Source organism: Geotrypetes seraphini, chromosome 5 (genome assembly GCF_902459505.1).
Source record: "Geotrypetes seraphini chromosome 5, aGeoSer1.1, whole genome shotgun sequence".
NCBI lineage: Eukaryota > Metazoa > Chordata > Amphibia > Gymnophiona > Dermophiidae > Geotrypetes > Geotrypetes seraphini.
This window is the reverse complement of record NC_047088.1, coordinates 152641005-152663288: the sequence shown is the minus strand read 5'-3', so window position 1 is coordinate 152663288 and position 22284 is coordinate 152641005. Positions and strand designations below refer to the sequence as shown.

At 42.6% G+C, this 22284-nt stretch overlaps 1 protein-coding gene across 3 annotated transcripts in view; it reads right to left on the bottom strand.

The window, feature by feature from the left end:
• Positions 1 to 18663: 18663 nt before the first annotated feature.
• ALS2 (alsin Rho guanine nucleotide exchange factor ALS2) overlaps positions 18664 to 22284 on the bottom strand; it is a 242257-nt gene continuing 238636 nt past the window's right edge. For all 3 annotated transcript variants that reach the window (XM_033944890.1, XM_033944888.1, XM_033944891.1), the window contains exon 34: positions 18664 to 21024. In XM_033944890.1, the coding sequence (XP_033800781.1) occupies positions 20986 to 21024 (39 nt within the window). In that variant the 3' untranslated portion in view covers positions 18664 to 20985. The remainder of the gene's footprint in view (positions 21025 to 22284) is intronic.

The window sequence follows — 22284 nt, the reverse complement described above, 5'->3', positions numbered from 1 at the left end:
TTTATAATGGTGTTACAATACATGAGCTACAATATATGAGCTTTAGTAATGGTGTTACAATACATGAACTACAATGAGCTTCTTTAATGGTGTTATGATCCATGAGCTGACCTGGTGGCCTCACAATCTATCTATTGTACCTGGGGCATTATTAAGTGACCTGCCCAGGGTCACATGAGGCAGTGTGGGTTTAAACCCACAACCCCAGGGTGCTGAGGCTGTGGCTTTAACCACTGTGCCACACACCCCCTTCCCACTCTCCACTGTGATATCAAACATTTAAAGGCAAGCTACTCTGCAGGAATGGCTGACAATTTGTTACTAATAGCTTCAAAGTGTTAGTCCACCAGCCACATCAGTTGACATCTTATTTAAATAAAAATTCATCCTCCAAATGTAAAATCAGTGCAAAACCCTTAATGGAAGTGGTGATGAATCAATAACAATCCTCAGGCCTGTTCATTTTAATACTTATCTGGTAAAACAACATTTTAATGAATGCTGCCTTTCTTTCTGGGATAATGATGCAAAGTTAGTCCTGGCGTACCCCCCACCTTCTTTGAGTCAGGTTTTCAGGATATCCACAATGAATATGAATGAGCTCAATTTCCTTACGCTGTCTCCATTTTAATGCAAATCAAATGCATATTCATTGTGGATATCCTGAAAACTTGACTGGCAAGGGGGTACTCCAGGACCAACTTACTGATGTAAATATCCCCAAATCAGTCTTTCTGGCACATTGGTAGGAATGCTGTTTGCTCTATTAGTGTATTTATGGGTCAGTTTTATTAACACAACACCTAGAATTAGGTGCTGCTTCTAAGTATCTATAGTCCTTTATAGAATACAAGTTTAACCAGGTATCAATGCACCTAATGATCTACATCAGTGTTCTTCAACCACCGGTCCACAGAAATTTCCTGCTGGTCCACAGGGCCAGCACGCGCATCAGGCCCAAAACAGTGTTCTTCAACTGCCGGTCCACAGTGCGATCGATACGGTATTATCGAGCCAGCTCCCTCTTCTTAACTGATTCAGTGCATAAAGCCACAGGCAGTGGCTCCTATGGGCATTCTGCGCCTGAACCAGAAGCCTTCTCTCTGACATTGCAACGTTAGAGGGAAGACTTCCAGTTGAGGCACGGGACGTGCAAGGTGCAATTAGTACTATTATGGGGGTGGGGTCTGGGGTGGAGATTGGGTAGAGATGGGCGGGGTCTGGCCCACAACTTAGCCCCATGTTCTTCAACTGCCGGTCCACGGACCGATGCCGGTCCACAGAATAATTCTTTGATTTCTGCCGGTCCATAGGTGTAAAAAGATTGAAAAACACTGATCTACATGAGCCATAGAACTGGTGTCAAGTGCGAGTGCAGTAGCAACCACTCATATTACTTACACATCTAATGTACAGAATCCTGTATGTCCCATCTATGCAAATATGGGTAAATTCAGTGGATATTTGCAGAATAGCACTTAAGCAGTACACTAACATTGTGGGCTCCTTTTACGAAGCCGCATTAGCGGCTTTATCACAAGCACCTTTTTAGCGCATGCTAACCCCCGTGCTAGCCGAAAAACTACCGCCTGCTCAAGAGGAGGTGGTAACGGCTAGCACGGCCGGTAAATTAGCGCATGCTATTGCACACATTAAACCGCTAACGCGGCTTTGTAAAAGGAGTTCTGTGTGTAAATGTAATTACACATTAAATTAAATTGGTTGCCAGTAAATGCAGATTTATTTTAAGCTTTGTATTTTTAATATTCTCTATGGCCACTATATTATTTAGTGGAATTTATTTCATTACTAGCAGGAAGACTAGGTCATATTGTATGGAAGTAATTATATCTTCAATTTCCCTCTCCAAAGACAATTAGATCATTTGATCAATGGAAGGCATTCTTCTATCAGGCTCCTTTAATTTGGAATGATCTTCCTATTTTAATAAGATCAGTAGGTCAATATACTGCTTTTAGAAGACATTCTTGTTTAAAAAATTTTATGTGGAAATTTATCTTCTACTGTTAATGTTCTTTTTGAATATTTGTCATTGCTTTATGTTTACTGGATTTATTCCCAGTAACAGAAATATATTGCTATCCACCATGAACTCGTAAGGGCTTTAGCAGAATGTAAGTCAGAATGTAATGTAAGGCAATGTAACTTGTAGAACAGCCCCACTGCATTGCTTTTTAATACACATTTCATCACAGTACATTTCAAAAATAAAGATTAGAATGTAAAATGAGAGTAAGCAGAAAGTTCAAAATAATATGCAATTTTCTTAATAAGAGCTTCCAATCATTTTCTTTTGTCTGAGGTTACTCAGGTCCTCATCCCATATACAACCTATTTATTACTCTTACTAGTTTTTAAGCCCGTTACATTAACAGGTACTAGAATATATATGTGTGTGTCTTTCTCTCTCTCTCCTTGGCCGCTTTCTGTCTTTCTTTCCTCGGCTGTCCACCACCACCCCTTGCCTGCTCCCCCTGTCCAGCAATAGCCCTTCTCCCTTCCTTTTACCTCCCCATTTTCCAGAAGCAAACCTTCCCTGCTCCCTTCCTTTTACCTCCCCACTGTCCAACAGCACCTCATCCCTGCTCCCCCTGTTCAGCAGCCCTTCTCCCTTCCTTTTACCTCCCCCATGTCCAGCAGCACCCCTTCCCTGCTCTCCCTGTCCAGCAGCAACACTTCTTTTATCTCCCCCCTGCCAGCAGCACCACCTCTTCCCTGCTTCCCCTGTCCAGTAGGCCTTCTCCCTTCCTTTTACCTCCCCCCGTCCAGCAGCACCTCTTCCCCTGTCCAGCAGTAGGCCTTCTCCTTTCATTTTACCTTCCCCCGTCCAGCAGCACCTCTTCCCTGCTTCCCCTGTCCAGCAGTAGGCCGTCTCCCTTCCTTTTACCTCCCCACTATCCAGCAGCACCTCTTACCTGATCCCCCTTGTACAGCATCCGCTAACCTGAGCAGCCTCAGGGCTTTTGCTAGGCTGGCCTACCTCACATTATTGAAGTGGGCTGGCCTAGCAAATGTTCCGCAGCTGCTGCATTTGCTGGTCAGGGGTGAGAAGAGGCATCCCAGCAGCGCAGAAGTCAAACCGCCACTGAAATTGCTGTAGTAAGCCGCCCCACACGCCGGAAATGGAATTCGGCATGGAGGGACACAGCACGGTGGCACGGATCACAAAATCTTTTTTTTTTTTTTTTTGCAATTGTTTATTTATGACAAGAGAAAAACAGCACAGCAAAACATCAGGAAGATCCAACAACAATACAGGCAGGCAATCTGCATAACAACAAACCTCCTGATGTCCCCCCCTCCCCCTTCCCCCCCTAGTGACAGCAACCTGCTCCCCCCAAAAACACCACCAATAGGCACAGTGGCACCCCAACGTGAGGAAAAGTAGAAAAATCAGAAAAGAAGTGGACCAAAGGTCACAGACCTCCAATAAGAACCCCAATAAGACAAACCCCCAAAGATCCCATCCGGCCGGAGCCAATACCTCAGCTGACCACAGAACTATCCATATCCAGACTCTCCATTGCCAGGTATCTCCCCCAAATATCGTGATATTGCTGCCATTTTCTAGTCAACAGGGCCGAGAGCCGATATTTCTCACACACCCAACCCAATTTCTCTCGCACCAGAGCCAAAGTAGGTGAAGCAGTACTGCGCCAGTGTTGAGCCACAGTCAGCCTAGCCGCTGTAAAAGCCAAGCGCACCAATATATCCTGGGTGTCATCTACCCCTCCAGAGGGAAACCCCAACAAGGCCACCTCAGCTCTTTTCGTGAGAGGCACTTGAAGGAAAACCCCCACATACTTAAACACCTGGCTCCAGAAGTCTTGAATGGAGGGGCAACTCCACCACATATGAAAGAATGTTCCCTGCTGCCCACATCCCCTCCAACAGAAGTCTGTGCCCGTAGCGGACATCTTGCTCAGGGTCACTGGGGTGAGATACCAGCGCACCAGCATTTTAAGCGCATTCTCCACCAACATAGGGGCCACAGCTAAATGGTGTATCCTATACGAAATAGTTTCCCACAGAGATGCCTCAAACACCTGCCCCAAGTCCCCTTCCCAAGCCAGTAAATACGGAGGCTTCCGGTCCTTATCCTGATGCACCCATTTATACAACAGCGAAATGCAACCTCTGAGCAGCTTTTGGGGTCCCCAGTGCGTAAAGTCGGAACAGCTATAAGCTGCAACATCTGCCCTTTTAGCCTTCTGCAAATAACTTTTCACTTGTAGATACGGGAAGAGGTCCTTAGAATCAAGCTGATAGAGCTTTTGGATCTCTGGAAAAGCACAAATGGACTCTCCCTCTTTAAATTGGCCAAAGTACTGCAACCCTTTCCTTGCCCACCGCACAAATATCCCCCCATCTCTGCCCGGTACGAAATCAGAGGCATTGCACAATGGTAAATGATGCAACCCAGGAGTTTGCCAGCCTCTCCCTTCCACACCCTCATCGTCCAATTAGTAAACGGGTTAGAAATGTTTCTCAACTCCTGTGCCCCCACGTCACCCCACATAAGCGACCCAAGGGTACGAGCTCCCCCCGAGCCACTCAAAACTTCCTGCTCTACCTGCACCCACAACTTCAAAGATGGCGCATGCCACTCCACTCCCGCTCGGAGTTGAGCCGCGCGGTAGTAATGCTCCAAATGGGGGATTCCCAGACCCCCTTCTGCTTTAAACTTGAACATGGCCCATTGAGCCACCCTGGGTCATCTACCTCCCCACACGAATCGTAAAAGGTTCCGCTGCCATCGGAGAAGATACTGTCTAGGGACTTCTATAGGCAAAACCTGAAAAAAATATAAGAATTTCGGTAGGACCAACATCCTAATAACCTCCATGCGCCCCATCCAAGACACATATAATGAGGCCCACCGATCCATATCCCTAGCTAGGGATGCTACCAAAGGAATATAGTTAAGCTGAAATAGGGACGTCCAATCCACCCCCAACTGAATACCCAGATATCGTATAGGACCCTTAACCCACCTAAAGGGCACCACCCTCTGAATACACGGAATATCCACTACTGGGACCGATATATTAAGTATCTCCGTTTTAGTCATATTGGCTTTAAAGCCTGATAAAGCCCCATAGTCTGTCATAAGATCCTGAAGGGATCTAAGGGACTCCGCCGAGCCCTCCACAATTGCTAAAATATCGTCAGCAAATAAGGACAATTTATGCTCACCCCCTTGAACCCGTACGCCCTTCACCCCCGTGGCTAGTCGGATCTTTTGCGCAAGAGGCTCAATCACCAAAGCAAAAAGCAAAGGTGAGAGCGGACAACCCTGTCTCGTACCCCGCCTGAGCTCAAAAGGAGCAGAGTATACCCCATAAATTTTCACACACGCCAGAGGTCCGTTATACAAAGTCAGAATCCAAGACACATATCTGGCCCCCAGACCTACATGGCGAAGAACTGCCTCCATAAAACGCCAATCCACGCGGTCAAAGGCCTTCTCGGCATCCACCGCCACTGCTACCCAAGGCCCTCCACTACGTCGGGCCTGCCAAATCAAGTTCAGAACTTTGCGGATTCCATCTGCCGCCTGCCTTCCCCCTATGAATCCCACCTGATCTGGGTGAATAAGTGTCGGCATGTGAGGGGATAAACGATCAGCCAGCACTCGAGCCAGAATTTTGGTATCAATACCCAACAGTGAGATAGGCCTGTAGCTCCCACACTGAGAGGCATCCTTCCCAGGCTTTGGTAAAATCGTGATCCCGGCCAGCCGCATATAAAAGGGCAATTGGGCTCCCTCTCTCAGATCATTATATAAACGCACCAACAATGGAGCCACCAAGGTAGACATCTTCTTATAAAACAACCCCGTGAACCCATCTAAGCCCGGTGATTTCCCCGGTCTCAATTGTCGAATCACATTATGTACCTCCTCCAACGTAATGTCCTCATTCAGCCCTTGCGCTTCACAGGCCGTAAGGGATGCCAAGCCCAAATCCTGAAGATAATTCCCAATTTCTTCCCCCGACCCCTGACTCTCTGGCATATAAAGCTGCTGATAGAATTCACGAAATCGTGCATGAATAGCCCCCTCAGCTGTCAATGTTTGTCCCGAGCCATCCTTAATAGCCATAATATTAGACTGTGTCTGCTGCAGGCGCAGACGATGAGCCAGCAATTTCCCCGCTCTATTACCAGATTCAAAGAACCTTAAACGAAGGCGCTCAAGATTGAATTGAATCACCTCATCCTCCATCTTCCCCAATTCCGCCCGAACTTCCCTTATCCGAAGCCCAAGGGGAGCTCCCCCCTGGCCCCTCTTTATGTTGATCTACCAGTTGACGTAAAGTCTCTCTCAGACTCCGTTCCTTCTGCAATTGAAGCCTCTTTTTATGAGCGGCCATAGAAATAAGCTCCCCCCGCAGTACGGCCTTCAAACTTTCCCATATCGTTATCGGAGAGTAGGAATCAACATTATTATGCTCCAAAAAATCCTCAATAACCTGCTCCACCTTGCGGACCAGCTGCGGATCTTTCAATAAACTATCATTCAATCTCCAGTAGTGATCACCTACTCTCGAAGCACCGCATCACACATCCATCCAAATGGGAGCATGATCTGACCAGCCAATGTCCCCAATGGAGGACCCCAGTAGTCTACCCCCCACCCCTTATCCAGATACAGCATGTCAATTCTAGTATAGACCCCATGAACAGGGGAGTAGTACGTATAATCTTTATCCATGCAGTGCTGAGATCTCCACCCATCTACAATATTGAGTACGTCAACCAAGTGTTTAAGGCGTTTCCTATCGGACTTAAGCCGGTCCCCTCCAACCCCCGTAGAGTCCCACCTGGGATCCATAACTAAATTAAAATCCCCTCCCACAATCACCGACCCCTTCTTAACCTGCAGTACCTTGGCCAATACCTCATCGAAAAAGGAACCCTGTTTAGAATTCGGGGCATATAAATTCACCAGGGTGACTACCTCCCCATTTATCTGCCCCACCCAAATCACCCATCGTCCCCTCTCATCCCTCCATTCCCGTTCAGGCACGATCTTAAGACGTTTAGCAAACAAAATGCCCACCCCTGCCTTTTTCCTTTCTTTCCTATTGGAGGCCCAGACCCTTCCTGGATATTCTCTATATTGTACCAGCTTCTCCCCAGGGCGCACAAAATGAGTTTCCTGAATGAAGCTGATATCAATACGCAGCCTTTTCAACTCCTTCAACAAGAGCTGGCGTTTACGTGGCATATTGAGGCCCTTAACGTTAAAACTGCCCAATCTCAAAGAATCAGGTCCCATAACCCAAGAATCCTACCCCACACCATGCACCCCTCTTCCCCTTCCCCCCACTCCAGATCCAAAAGTCCATGCTGTCACCTACCCATCCCCCTATCCCCACCCCCCCTCCCAACCCTACCCATATCCACCTGCTCCGCAGCCCTCCCATGACTCCGGGTGACCCCACCCCAGCTCATGAACCCCTCATCCATTCCCCCTCCCCTCCCCAGCCCCCCAACAAGCAATCATCCTCAGTCACACTCCCATAGGCACCCTCTCACACTCACCCCCGTGAATAAAACCCCTCACATCCAACCCCCCACACATTCCCAACAACACATCTGCCCAGTCAAGGCATTGAAAGTCCCAATTGTCCAAGTGCAGCCAAGCAGGATCCGCCATTGCTCACTCGCCAGTGCCATTGGAAGGTCCAGCTCCGCTTCTTCCATATGATTCCTCCACCTCTCGACCACCAGCACCCGGTTTTCGTGACCTGGCCACACGCTCTCTCCAGCGAAATTTCTCTGACTGCTGGGTCCCTTGCCGGTCCGACATCAGAACCTCTCCAGTAAGGATCCCCTCCTTCCGCAACAGTGGTCACTTTCTTATGGGCACCGTTAATAGTGAGAAGGAGCCCAAAGGGGAACAGCCATCTATATCTGAGGTTGTTCTGCTTCAGGATCATCACGATCGGGCGAAACTCTCTCCTGCGTTGCAAAGTAATAGCAGAAAGGTCCTGAAACACCTCCACTTTGTGGGTCTTCCACTCAAACGACCCCAGATCACGGGCCTTGCGCACCATCCGCTCCTTGTCGGCAAAATTGTGGAGACATGCAATAATGTCCCTTGGATAGTCATCTCACTTGGGTCCCAGTGTGCGATGAGCCCGGTCCACTTTCAAGACCCCAATGGGTTCTCCACCGTCATCAGCCAAGGAGAAGAGAGATTGATATATCTCCTGCACCACCTTCACCGCATCTGTATAATTCGCCGATTCAGGTACACCGCGGATGCGGACATTATTCCGTCAGGACCGGTTTTCCAGATCCTCCATCCGGTGGTAACAGTCCTGCCAGTCCTTCTGGGCCGCCTCAAATGCCCCACTCAAATTTTGTACCACCTCCTCCTGCTCCCCCATTCTCCTTTCAGTCTCCTCCACTCTCCCCATGAGGTCTGCTATGTCCCTCTTGATTTCTTTCACTGCGTCCCAGATTTTCCCTTTGACACCAGCAACCTCCTGCTTAATGTCGCATACCCATTGCTGGAGGTCTGCTTTAGTCACTGCTGCGGAAGAGGAATCCACTCTTCGCAGTCTCGGAGAGGTCCCCCTCTCCGACTCTTCATCGGACCCGCTCTCCCTGGACTCACGCTGGGACGCGCACGAGGCTCCGCGCGACTGGCGCAGGCCGCTTTTTTCTGGCGCCTTCTCTTGCGGTCTCCCTTCGTCGGTTTTCTTTTTAGACGGCATATTATGAATCTGCTCAGCTGCACTCGCTCTGCTCACCGGGTGCCCAGCTCGCTACCGCGGCATGCCTGCTCCTGGTCGGGGGAACGTTAGCTCGAGGATCAGAGCTCCGGCTCTAACCCGCCATTCAAGGTGATGACGTCACCGGAAGTCGGATCACAAAATCTTAAGTGTGCATGCGTGCTTAGGGTTTTATTATAGAGGATTACTCATATAGAGCAACAGACTTCAATTCCTTATAGTTCAATTAGCACAATAGGAAGCTTTTCTGTAACCATTCCTACATACTTGTAACATTTAGAAAACAATACACACCTACTGAAGAATAAATCACTTTATTTAGAAACATTTAACAGCTTCCAGTGCAGAATAAATGAGTTCAAAACAAATTAGTACAAAGCACAACCTGTAAACATGTGCACTTTCTTCATCTGGAACTCTTGCTGGATAAGCCAGGCAAAAAAAAGAAGCAAAACAACAATTACATCAACCTTCCTCAGTCAATCCTGGCCTAGTTAGCCTTATCCTTTCTCTGCATAGGATTAAGCTGGTAAAAGCTTCTTTACCGGCTAAATCAACTGCAAGGGAGGAGGAGTAGGTGAGCAGCAAGTACATGAGCCAATGAGACAAATTGAATCTACATACCAAAAACAAAGCATGTAGCCGATACAGCAGTCATTCATATGAACGGCATACAATAACAAAGTATGATATAATGCCTGATAGTCGAAGCAATTTAAATGGCCAGGAGAGGTTCCTGGTCATTTAAATCACTTGTCCAGGGATAACCGTGAATATTTAGTAGCACTTAACTGCATTATGCTGCTGAATATCTATCCCCCACTGGCTAATTTGTGAGTGGTCCAGAGGCAGAGTTGACACTTATGTGGTTAGATGCCAATGTTATTCAGCACTTAACTGCTTATATAGGACCACATAAAAAGCTGGCCTATCTTTAAGTGATTAAGTACTGAATATTGCATTTAACCGCATAAGTGTTATCCAGCCATGTATGCCTGGATATGGCCCGGCATTGAAAATCTTGGAATAAAACTGGTTGCCATTAGCTGAATATCTCCTGGATGTGTAAAACTGGGCAACTGTGTCAACCATCAAAATACTGCACCGTGGAAGCATCTTTAGACAACTGATGAAATGGTTGGAAGGTGAGTGTGGGATCAAGTGTGGGATCAAGTATTATACCTAGAATCTTAAGAGATTGGGACAATGTGTTGGAAAGTTGGATTGGAGAGGCCAGTTCCCAGACTCTGGTGTTGGAGAAAAGGAGTGCCTGTGATTTGGAGGGACTGAGAAGATGATTGTCATGTAGCCATGTTGTAATTTTGGTTAGGTTTTGGTTGATCTCTAGAACCTGCTGTGAGTCAGAGGGATCAAGGGGGGAGAAGGAGCTGGATGTCATCCACATAGACAAATGGTAGGAATCCAATAGATTGAGCCAGGATAAGTAGAGGGGCCATAAAGATGGGGCCAGAATGGATTACTGTGGGGCTCCACATAGTAGGGTGAAGGGATTTGATGAGTGATTATGGAATTGATGGTCTAGGAGATAAGAAACAAATCATGTAAAGGCAGAATTGGTTATGCCAATGTGGTAAGGACAGGTTAATACAGTGGTCTCAAACTCAAACCCTTTGCAGGGCCACATTTTGGATTTGTAGGTACTTGGAGGGCCGCAGAAAAAAAATAGTTAATGTCTTATTAAAGAAATGACAATTTTGCATGAGGTAAAACTATGGTTTATAAATCTTTCCTTTTGGCTAAGTCTTAATAATAATATTGTAATTTATAGCTAAAGAGACATATGATCAAGAAACTGTTTTATTTTACTTTTGTGATTATGATAAACATACTGAGGGCCTCAAAATAGTACCTGGTGGGCCGCCTATGGCCCCCCGGGCCGCGAGTTTGAGACCACTGGGTTAATAGAAGTGTGTGGTCTATGGTGTCAAAACGCTGCATATTTGTGAAGGCCAATGTGATGTAGGATGGTGGTGGTGAGTCCAATTAGATATATTTTGGTTAAATGGTACTATTGGAATCCTGTCTGTTTTGGGTGAAAAGTGTTTGTTTTTTCTACAAAGTCTTTTAGGAGTGTTAAGACATTTTTTCTCCATTACTTTGGTGTAAAATTGTATGTTTGAGATAGGTTGGCAGTTGGCACAATCAGTAGTGGGTAGATTGTTGCCTTTTAATTTTGGTTGAATGACAGCCTGCTTCCAGGCTGCATGGACGATGCTGTGCAAAAGGCTGTTAGAAAGCATAGTGTGGATAAATGGGCAGAAGATGTTAAAGTGATGTTTGAGAAGAGCTGAACGAATCAGATTGTGTGGTGCTGTTGTGATTTTCATCAAGGGTTTCAGAGGAAGTTTCAACTACTGAGAGTATACTAAAGCTCAAGAATGTGCTAGCAAGTAGGATAGCCTGGGAGTTTGAGGGAGGAGAAGCTGAAGGATTAGGTTAACTTGGGAATAAGGTGAATGAAATAGTTATTTTATTGAGAAATTAATCAGCTAAGCTTTGGGCTGTAGGGGAGGTGTTGTGATTGGGGGATAATGGTCTGTGGTGCAGTCAAACTTTTCAACATTGAGAAAAGTGCAGCAGAGTTTTTGGCTTTAGAAATATACTGTATTTTGAACAAAATTATTTTCTTGGAGGATTGAATCTGTGATTTTTATTCCTTAGTTTTATCTCTGTAAAGGTTAAGGAGAAAGGGATTTGGTACTACGTCAATGCTGTTCAACGGATCTTAGCTGTTTGAGAAGACAAATTTTAGAGCTAAACCCTTGGGTTCAGAAATCTTAGGATGAGAAGAGGAAACAATTTTTGCTGCAGTGGTGTCTAATAAAGTGTGGAAAGCTGTTTCCATTTTTCGGCTTGCTGGTCTGGTGGCAGGGTAGAGAAAGAATCTAGATGGAGGGTAAGATGGGAGGTGATAGATGCAGGGGTCAATTTACTAAGATATCTGGTGAGGCAACTAGGGTACTGCTTGCCAAGAATGAAAAGAGAGCAGATTAGGGAATGATCCAACCAAGGATTGGCAGTAATAGAGGGGCTAGCTGGTTTGGTAGTACGACCATTTTCCAGAGTGTGGCCAGCTGGGTGGGTAGAGCCTGTGAGCAATGGTGAGATTCAAATTTAAGGTAGTCTTTGGTAAGAGGATGGGGGCAGTCATCAAAATGAATATTAAAAGTCATCTACTGTATAATGATAGGGATGTCAGTGGAGATAAAGTATTCTTGAATTGTGAACTGTAGTAAAAGGAGGGACATGATAGTTGGAAGGAGGGATGGTACGGAAGAGAATATACATAGGTCTGTGCCCTGGGACACGAAAGGAGAGACTTCTAGGGAAGGAACTATAAGTTGAAGAGAGGGCGCTAACATGGAAGGGTTGGGAGTAGATAACGGAGACACCCCCTTCGCATCAGTCTGTGCAGGTAACATGGAGGAAGGAATATCTTGGAGAATAGGCCTGATGTAGATAAGCTTGCTCACCTTCAGAAAGCCAGTTTTGTAAGGCAGAGTAGATCTAGTTTATGATGGAAGATGAGATCTTTTATTAAGTACAGTAGTGTTAACAAGGCCTCTCAACAGAGGTGTTGCGGTTAAAGGAGTTCAAGTAAGTGTTAACAGTGTGTAGGATAACCTTAGGACCTGTGTAAGGTATCTTACTTGAGTGGGAGCTTCAGAAGACCAGGGTAGTGTTGTATTCCATCTCATTGGCCCTAAAGAACTGGGATGGGGTTTAAGAGACACAGAGAAGTAGATTAATGCAGTAAAAAAGTGGAGTAGCAAGGAGTTTGTGGATGTATGGAGAGACATGGTGGGCAGTGATTGCTGTTGTGTGCCTTCAGGTTGTTCACGAAGAAGCGCACTAAGGAGCATGATCTGCTCCTTAGGTGTGTGCAATAAATAGAATTCTTTAAATAGAAATGTACTGCGTTTGGGCACTTCTGGGAGGGGTATGTCCAAGTCACTGCCGCTTGATCAGAGAGACAGAGCAGACTGAAGTCAATCGGGGAAGCAGTCTGCAAGAGAGAACAGGACAGCAGGCAGTCAAACAGCAGGTATGGTTAAAAAAAAAAAAAATGCGCTGCAAATAGAGGATGTTTGAAGGCAGGCAGGAGTTAGCAAGTGCTTCTAAGCAAGGTATATAAAGAATTTAGAGCTATCCCAGGACCACCACAGAATAGAATAGATAACTTAATATAGATAATGTAAAAATATTTCCCAAGTTTGCCATTAAAAATATCTAATGTGGATTAGAAGCAGGTAAAGGGATTAGATACTCATTAAACCAACTGTAAAGCAATATTCAGTATGCAACACATTCAAATGTAGATGATGCTCGATTGTAATGGTACAAGTATATATACACATCCGACTGTCCCATTTTCCTATGTGCAGAAAAAAAAAATCAATTTAGTCACACCATCGATCATCTCTGAAAATCAAGTTTCAAGTTATATCTAAGCGGCTTACAATACAAATTATGTAAAATAGGTAAAAGTAGTCTAATAAAAATATAACATTAAACAAAGGGGAAAAAAGGGTGGAACTACAATTTATCAAAGTAAAGAGACGAAAAGGGGGAAACACAAAAAGTTAGGTAAAGTTAAGTTTATGTGTTTCAACTGGTATATTCGGCAATACTATTAAAAAGAACTACTAATAGAATATTTATGAATAAGCATCACAAAATAAATATGTTTTAAGCTCTTTAAAAAAAAAAAAAAAAGTTAAGTGAAGTTTGAAATCTAAGATGACTGGGTAGCATATTCCATAGTTCCGGCCCATGAATAGAAAAAACGGAACTACAAATAGAATCTAAAAAGATCTTTCTAAGTGTGGGGACTATCAGATGATTCTGATTGAGAGATCTAAGTATTCGTGAAGGGGTACAAGGTGTCAAAAATGTACTTAGAAAAAGAGGGACATCTGAGAGATGTATTTTGAAAGCTGGTAAAAGCATTTTAAGTAATCCGATGAGATACAGGTAGCCAGTGGGCTGATTTAAGTAATGGAGTGACATAATCATATTTTTTAAGACCAGTTATAAGTTTTATGGCTATATTTTGAATTAGTTGTAGTTGTTTTAGTTGTATATCTTTATATAATGAATTGAAATAATCTAAATGATTAATAACAAGGGCATGAACTAAAACACAAGATTGTAGTAAAGGACAGATAGATCATATATGACACAAGTTATGAAAACAATTTCGTACAACTGAAGATATCCGTACCAAATAAGAGACACCTACTACTCTGGTGGTCGTGACCTATAGTATTGGTATATTATTTAAAAGAATTGGAAGAGATGAACTGGAATTATTATTTCCCAAAAAGCAAAATTTTTAGATTTTGATGGATTAAGAATTAGTTTATTTTGAACAAGCCAACTAGTTAAGGTGTTCTCATCACCTGAGACAAGTTCCTATCATCTTACCATTAAAAAAAGTACATTACACTGAGCCTGCTGGGACAGATAGAGATAAATGCTTTAATACTTGATTGTAAACCACTTAATACACCCTGACCAAGCGGTATATAACCCCTCCCTATTCCCCTGACATAAAGAACACTACAGTCACATATCCACCCACCAATAAAGTATTGTGCAACATGAGATCTTCAAGTGTGTCCCTGTGACTGCCAAGTGAGATCTACTTATTTTCTTGCTGAAATTCCTTCTGTATGCTTTCCTTTACTACCAAAAGAAACTGTATGCAACGTTTTGCAAGTTGTGTTATTTCTGCAGTTGACATTGTTAAATAATTAGCCACCAAATAAGAGGAGTAGACCTGACCTTTCTGAAGCATATTCCGATTCCACATTGTCTCTTCAGTTATGGGAGACTTAAAAATATAACTAGACATGAGCAGTTGCTTACAACCAACCTTAACGCAGATGTAGGTACTTGGACTGCAGAAGCTCTATCAGGCTTGAAGTAAATGATACTGTTCCAACTGGTGACTGGGCGCTATTGATGGCTTCTAACTTTGCAAGTAACTTTCCAAAATTTGCTTCAGTACTCCTGTTTAAAATTCAGTGACTTAAGCAGATGGCTATCAGGCTGAGATAGAGGAGGACCATTTCACTTATAAATTGCAACTTGGAAGCAGATGGCACCAAACTAAAGTCAGGTAGTAAAAGATCATGTTAAAAAAAAAAAAAAAAAGCTTTAAACTAGAGATGGCATTGTGTTTCTAATGTTAATGCGCTACACTAAGGGCTCCTTTTATGAAGGCACATTAGGGCCTTAACGCACAGAATAGCGCACGCTAGCTGCTACCGCCTCCTCTTGAGCAGGCACTTTTTTGGCTATCACGCGCTAATCAGGTACTTACACTAAAACCGCTAGCGCACTTAACCCCTACCACCTAATATTGGGGGGGCCACTAACAAAACTGACATTTTGGGGGCTCGTCCGGGATACTTAAAACATATCAATCAGGGCTACTTAAAACCGTCTTCCTGCCCTCAGGGTCTATCTGCATTCCCATGCCAAAGTCAGATTGATATAATTTCCCATAGGCCTTCGCTGACATAAGTAATGCCAACTAAAAATGCTGAATGGTAGCGATAGCTAGGCTGACACACACCTTTGTAAAAGGAGCCCTAAAAAAAAATTTGATAATATAAAACCTGCCCTCTGACTGCAAAATAAGCAACAATATCATTCCATTCATTTAGAACAGATGTTCTCAAATCAGTCCTCAGGACACATCTAGCCAGTCAGATTTTCAGGATACCCATAATAAATAGGCATGAGATATTCCTCTGTTCTGTGCAAATATATCTCATGCATATTTAGCCTTCAGTACTTAACATCTTAATCCTTTCATTAGTTATCAGCCAACCAGAGTACTGTAACTATACTGGGAACTCAGGTCAAAGGACTTTTATTGTTTACAATTAGTCCATACTACTACTATTAAATTCATCAGATGAGAGAAAAACACCCAACCATAGTCATGTGATCCCACTTTTGAAAGCTGCTCATTGGCTATCATGAAGTCACATATAAATTATTACTTTTGGTCTTTAAAATTCATAGCTCAGAAGAATCATATTTTCTATCACAACTTCTGACTCCTTGTTCTCATCTAGGTCAATTAGATCAGTGTTTCTCAACTCGGTCCTGGAGTACCCCCTTGCCAGTCAGGTTTTAGGATATCCACCATGAATATGCATAAACTTGATTTGCATACATTGCTTCCATTATATGCAAATTTATTTTATGCATACTCATGGTGGATATCCTGAAAACCTGACTAGCAAGGGGGTATTCCAGGACTGAGTTGAGAAACACTGACTTAGATCTTCCAAGTAAATGGTAGTTCTGGCATTTATAGAAAGATTCTTTAGGAAGATACCAGTTGCTCTATAATTTCTATCCTAGGTCCTAAATTTTGGAATATGCTGCCTCGACACCTAAGAATAGCCATCCCTTACAGTTTGAGATGGATCCTAAAACTTTTCTTTAGCTGGGTTTTTTTTTTGTTTTGTTTTTTACTTAATGGCACTGGATGTTAGTCTTCAGTGTGCAATTTTTTTTTTATCCTTGTGTTCTCTCACCCCTCCTCTGCTTTCCCCATCTAGAACTTTGTAGTTCCTCACTCCTTTCTCATCCAGATAGCCTGACTGATGGGTGGGACAGAAAGTCTTAAATAAACTGAAACTTGTGGATATCCTGGAAATCTAACTGGCTAGGTGTAACCTGAGGACCCCTAATTTAGAAGTCACTATGACACTTTCACTATTTTCCTTGCCTGAAACTCAGACGTGCTGTAGTAATGATCTTCACTCCAAGTCTTCAAGGACAGGTTTTTAGGATATCCCTAATATGTACATTTAAATACCTCAGTGGCATAAATGCACAAGTCTCTTTCAACTTAAAGGAAACTCTGGAATATGGGAGCATGAGATGAAGGTAAAAAAAAAAGAGATAGACATCTCTCATACATACAGTGCATTCACAAGGGGGTCTCTTGTAAACCTGACGCTGGCAACCCTCGAGGACCAGAAGTAGTGACCAAGGCACTATAGTATTCTGTGTGTAATCATATCTTTCTAGTATTCCAGCTTGGTCTTCCTTAATTCATTCTTGTTCCACACTGGATTCTGCTTACACAACCATTTTTATTCAGAGTGTTCTAATCCTTTCCAGGATTCACTGTTAATTTATTGTTTGATGTTAGTACAAGAAAAGATGGAGGAAGCGTAAGAACCTATCGGCAACTAAAATGAAGGAACCATAATATGCAAACAGTAACAGCAGAGCAAGAAGGATAAAGGAAAGCATGCAGGCACTAACCCCTGCTTTAATGACAACAGAGAAAACTGAAAGTTACGGTAACTCCACATAGGAACAAACCAACATTTAAAGCAGCCAGTTCATTTTTCAGAGAAACTTTTATAAAGGACATTTAAGTATGGAATTTTTATTTTTTGCTGCCTAGTTATCAGCTTACCAGCCTTACTCTCATTACCAAAGTATTGCTGCTAGTGCTGCACAGTTGGCTATAAACCTTGTATAAATGTTGCACTTCCCTGGGTCTGGCGCTTCAAGTCTAAGCACACAGTAGCTTTTGAGACATTGTTGGGTGGGTTATTAAGGTGAAATAGATATTCCTAATGTCCTTCAAATGGTTTTATAGTTACATGAGTTAAAAGGTTTACTGAATGGAAATACTGTGATCCATGCCACATAAACACTGTTTCATTTACATTTCATGTTTCTAAGCTAATATAGATGCACATTTTCATTATGGATGATTTTCTTTCATTTCAGCCATACACGGTAACAAAAAACAGCAAATGCAATTTCATGTTAGTCTGCAACAAAGGAACAGAACTAACATCACCCCCCCCCCCCAATAAAATAAACAATCCTCTTCCTACCCCTAAAAAAGTTTTCCTGGTAAATAAAGACTCCATACATACAAGCTGAGGCCTAAGAGTCATGTACCTTGTTAGCAAATAGAAAATACTGCAATCTATGCTCCATTTAGATCTTGCTCATTGTACCATAGCAACCTCCTGCCTAAAAGATTTTTCCTATAGTCAAAGAGGGTGATGTTTTTAACCTAAAATTCCTTTAGATGTATTGCACTTTAGAATTGGAACACAGTCAATCATTCTTTAAAATGCTCTTTATCCTTAAGCGATGGCAACACCAGAGCCAGAAACTGAAGAGGTCGCCTTAGGGATGTTAAAAAGTTGTGATTACCTTTTATCACATTTGTAGGAAAAGTGGTGTGTCCTGAGTGAACAGCACTAGGGAACTGCTATAGACTCATTCAGAAAAGTGTCCAGAAAGCCATCAGAACAATTCATGTATTTTTAATTGCAAGTCTCAAATCAGAATCCAGAAGCCACTTGTCTCTCTGATGCAGTACAAGTAGCTAGCAAACAAAAGGCAAGGGAGGTGTCTTTCCAACCAAAGATGAAGTCTTTATTCAAACTAGTGGTCCCAACAAGGATCCCTGTTTCGGTGTGTAGAAAACGCCTTCTTCAGGGGACATTCTCTGTCTCTCCGTAGGTTGCCGATGATGGATATGGTGTGACTTATTTACTGTAGGAGAAAACCTGATCAGTTTTCATGTGTCCAGCAAATACTCTAGCCATGAAATGGTAAGCATGAAAGGAGTGAAAGTGTTCCTTGTGTGCTTTGGTTCTGTGCACCCTGTCAGTACATGGAGGTTTACAATGACTGTGGCAAAGAGTGAGAGCTTTTTGCGCTCACTCTTTGCCTCAGTCATTGAAAACCTCCATGTACTGACAGGCAACCTATGGAAAGACAGATTATAATGTCCCCTGAAGAAGGCGTCTTCTACACACCGAAACAAGGATCCTTGTTGGGACCACTAGTTTGAATAAAGACTTCATCTTTTGTTAGAAAGACGCCTCCCTTGCCTTTTGTTTGTTTATATCTTAAGATGAGGTGCTCTTCTTTTTGTTTGTCATACAAGTAGCTAGAACATGTATGTATTCCAGCTAAAAGCACAGTGGGAAGGGTGTAGTGAGTAATCTGCTTAATTTACTTACCCAGAGGAGGGCAAGTTGAAGGATATTGAAAACCAACAAAAAGAAAACAAATAAGAAAAATGATAAAATGCACTAGAAGGGATAATGGAAGCATCAATCAACTGGATGCCTTTCCTTGTTCGATGGTGAGATTCCCACTTTCGCATACTGAATTCATGCACACAAGCCAATAATTTCATAGAAAGCCATATCAATGTCACGTTTTCTAAAACAAAAAGACACTGCATTATTTTTTAGAGCTCATGTGGAGAGTGAATTATCCTACTCTCCCTAACTCTGATATACAGATATATGCTCTAAGCCTTGCTGCATTATTTGAGAGAGGCAGCAGACATCTCTTACTTGGTAGTTCCTTCACCATACAAATATATGCAGAGATAAACTGACTGAATCACAGTGCATCTGATGTACAAAATAAAAATAATCCTGGTTATAAGCAGCTTAAGTATTGTCCACCAGAGTTTTTCCTGTAGAATTTGTAACAGCAGTACCTAGCTTTCATTGCCAAGCAAACCTTGATAGAAGGAAACCACCATTGCTATTCAACATTATGGTCAGGTTAATAGCTTCAAAAAGAAGCAGAGCCACCTAAAGACACCTGTTCCCAGAATTATATAACTAAGTCAATATTTTAGACCAGGACATTTCCTTCTGGTTGTCCCTTAGTGTGATGCAGTCCAGGACTTCAATAAAAAAGTGCTATAAAATAACTTATTTAACCATCTGTTCAAGAAAGCCATAAGGCCTGTCCATGGGGTTTCTTCAGAAAATTAGATTTTTCGAATGCAAAGCAGAAACCATTTATCTCTCTGGTGCTACACAAGAAGCTAGACCATATATGTATTCTAGCTAAAAGCACAGTGGGAAGAGTGTAGTAACATAAAAGGTATTTTCAGTACAGATTTAGTGTGCAGTGTTAAGACATTTGTAATGGACATGGATTACATTGTTTTACCTTATTTCACACAGTCCCAAGCAAACTAGTCAATAGTCACTATTGCCCACAACTTAACATTAAACTTCCATTTGAATCCATGAAATAGCAGACACGTTATACAATGTGGTAGACTTCCCAACTGACTAGAGATCGATACTTTAGCAAAGGTCTGCCTTATTAATGAAGGAAGTTCCATGTAGTCACCTCAGTAAAACAGGTCAGCTGACAAATGTGTCACTAAAAGGATTCCCCTTAGGGCCTACTACCCCTCTCCACCTTTGCTCGCCGTGAATTCAAAGGGAGGCAGCTGGTGAGTTATGTCTGCCATTGTTTATACATATCTGTGCCTAAAGAATTTGCAAGGAAAAGCACCTATTTATAGCTAAAACATTTGTGCATGTAAATTGCTAACAAGACCAGTTTAAAACACAATACATTAGAATACTGACTTCTAGTGATACTTATGTTAACAGTTGTAAGTTTAGCTGTTTCATTTTACAAATTCAGCCTGAGGCAAAGAGGTGCTTCACATGCTATTCCAGCCGCGGATTGTCCTGTTTGTGCTGGTATTTATTACTTTCTCTTGTTCACAAGTCTCAGAAGCAGGCTGGTATTAGATGAGTTCCGTATTATGCATTAAGCTGGCCTTTTTGTTCTGGTTCATCTCATTAGCAGCATTACCAATGTCCAAACTGATTCCATTTATCTTTTTCTGTTTATGAGGTACTGAATACGTGCAGGGCTCCACAAATATCTTAGCATTCGACAGTTAAAGATGAAACCAAAGAATGCCAGCAAGCCTGGAATTTATGCTTAAATTATAATTCTGTGGCCAGGCAAAAATTATGTAAGCAAGGTTTTAAGATCTGGAGGACCCACAGCTTTTACAAATGCCCTCAGTGTAAAATATTGAGCCGAGCTCTGTGCTGAAAAGATCCTGTACTGATATGGTTTTACAAGTATCTGATTCCATGCCGCAGTAAGTGCTGTTCTTTCGAGTAGATGGCTCCTTACTCTCTTGCAGAATTATCCAAGGACCCAGCTCATGTCTTATCTTGCCACAATTTTCTACCAAACTTGTTTTTGACCTGTCAGCCACTGCATAATTCACATTCATGTAGTGTTTTCCTTTATTTTGGCATCTAACTCTTCAGTATAGAGATGACCTGGCTGTTTCTACAATGCTTGGCTTCGTAAATTCTCCTGTGGTCATCCTGAATGGTATCCTTTATGTCAGCTTCTCATGCTGAATCTGGTAGTAACAAGCCTGAAAGGTTAAAAAAAACCAAAAAGACATTAAAAATCATATTATACCAATGTAAAGAAAAATTTAAAAAACCCCAAATACTGGCAAGAAATTGAGATTTTCAACAATTTGGCAAAAAACCAGGAAGATTAGGTTCTTACCTTCTACAAATTTGTGAGTCAATGAAAATAACTCACTGGTTTAAGACATATGCCTTTCTACTAGAAAGATAATCTTCTTTCTAGTAGAAAGGCATATGTCTTAAACCAGTGAGTTATTTTCCTTGACTCACAAATTTGTAGAAGGCATCATCTACCTTTTTCTCTTGGCTCTGTCTCCTGCATTTCTGGGCTGTGTTCCATCTCCTCAGTTCATATCAAAGCAGTTAGGAGGCGGGAAATGGGGTGCTCCCTGACCAGCCAATTCTGTTCTGATCTGCAGCAAGTAAAATGCAACAAATCAATGCCAATATAATTACAACTGAGAACAAGATGGAAATAAACAAGCCACATACCTGAGTACAACCAGCACTAATGAAAGATTAGGCTCTTACCTCAATAATCTTGTTTCTGTTAATATACACAGGAGCCCATACTTGACTAAGGAGTCCTTGATTCCCACCAACCGTGAAACTGCAAAAGGGTGTCACTTTAAGATCTTGAACTCTTCCCCTTCTACAGTGGAGAACAGCTCCCTCTTCAGTTGATACCAAAGCAATCAAACCCCACTGAAACAGAAGAAAAGAGAAGAGGCACAGGGAGTTTCCCTGACAACAAACATATTCTGTTCTGCTCTGAAACTTAAGCAATAGAACAATGATCAATAAACATTTAACAATTTGACACTGAACAACAAATTACGCACATGAGTAGTTGGAAACCAACCTGCTAAGTGCAACTAGTAGGGTCTAGAGACCCCCCTAAAGGGAAAGAGAACCTCCTTTTTTCTGTAGCAATGTCTCAGCTGAATCAGATGGTATACATCCCAGGGTACTAAAAAAACCTCAAATATGAAATTGCTGACCTGCTGTTAGTGATCTGTAACCTGTTGCTGCAGTACTGAAAATTGGAGGGTGGCCAATATTATGCCAATTTTTAAAAAGGGCTCCAGGGGAGATCTGGGAAATTACAAACCAGTAAGCATAACTTCAGTGCCGGGAAAAATGGTAGAAACAATTATAAAAGCAAACAACAAAAAGATCCAACAGTGTCTGCAGTACAAGAACAGCAAGCAAAAAACAAGAAAAACTGCAGACAGTAAGTACAAGATGCAAGCTATATT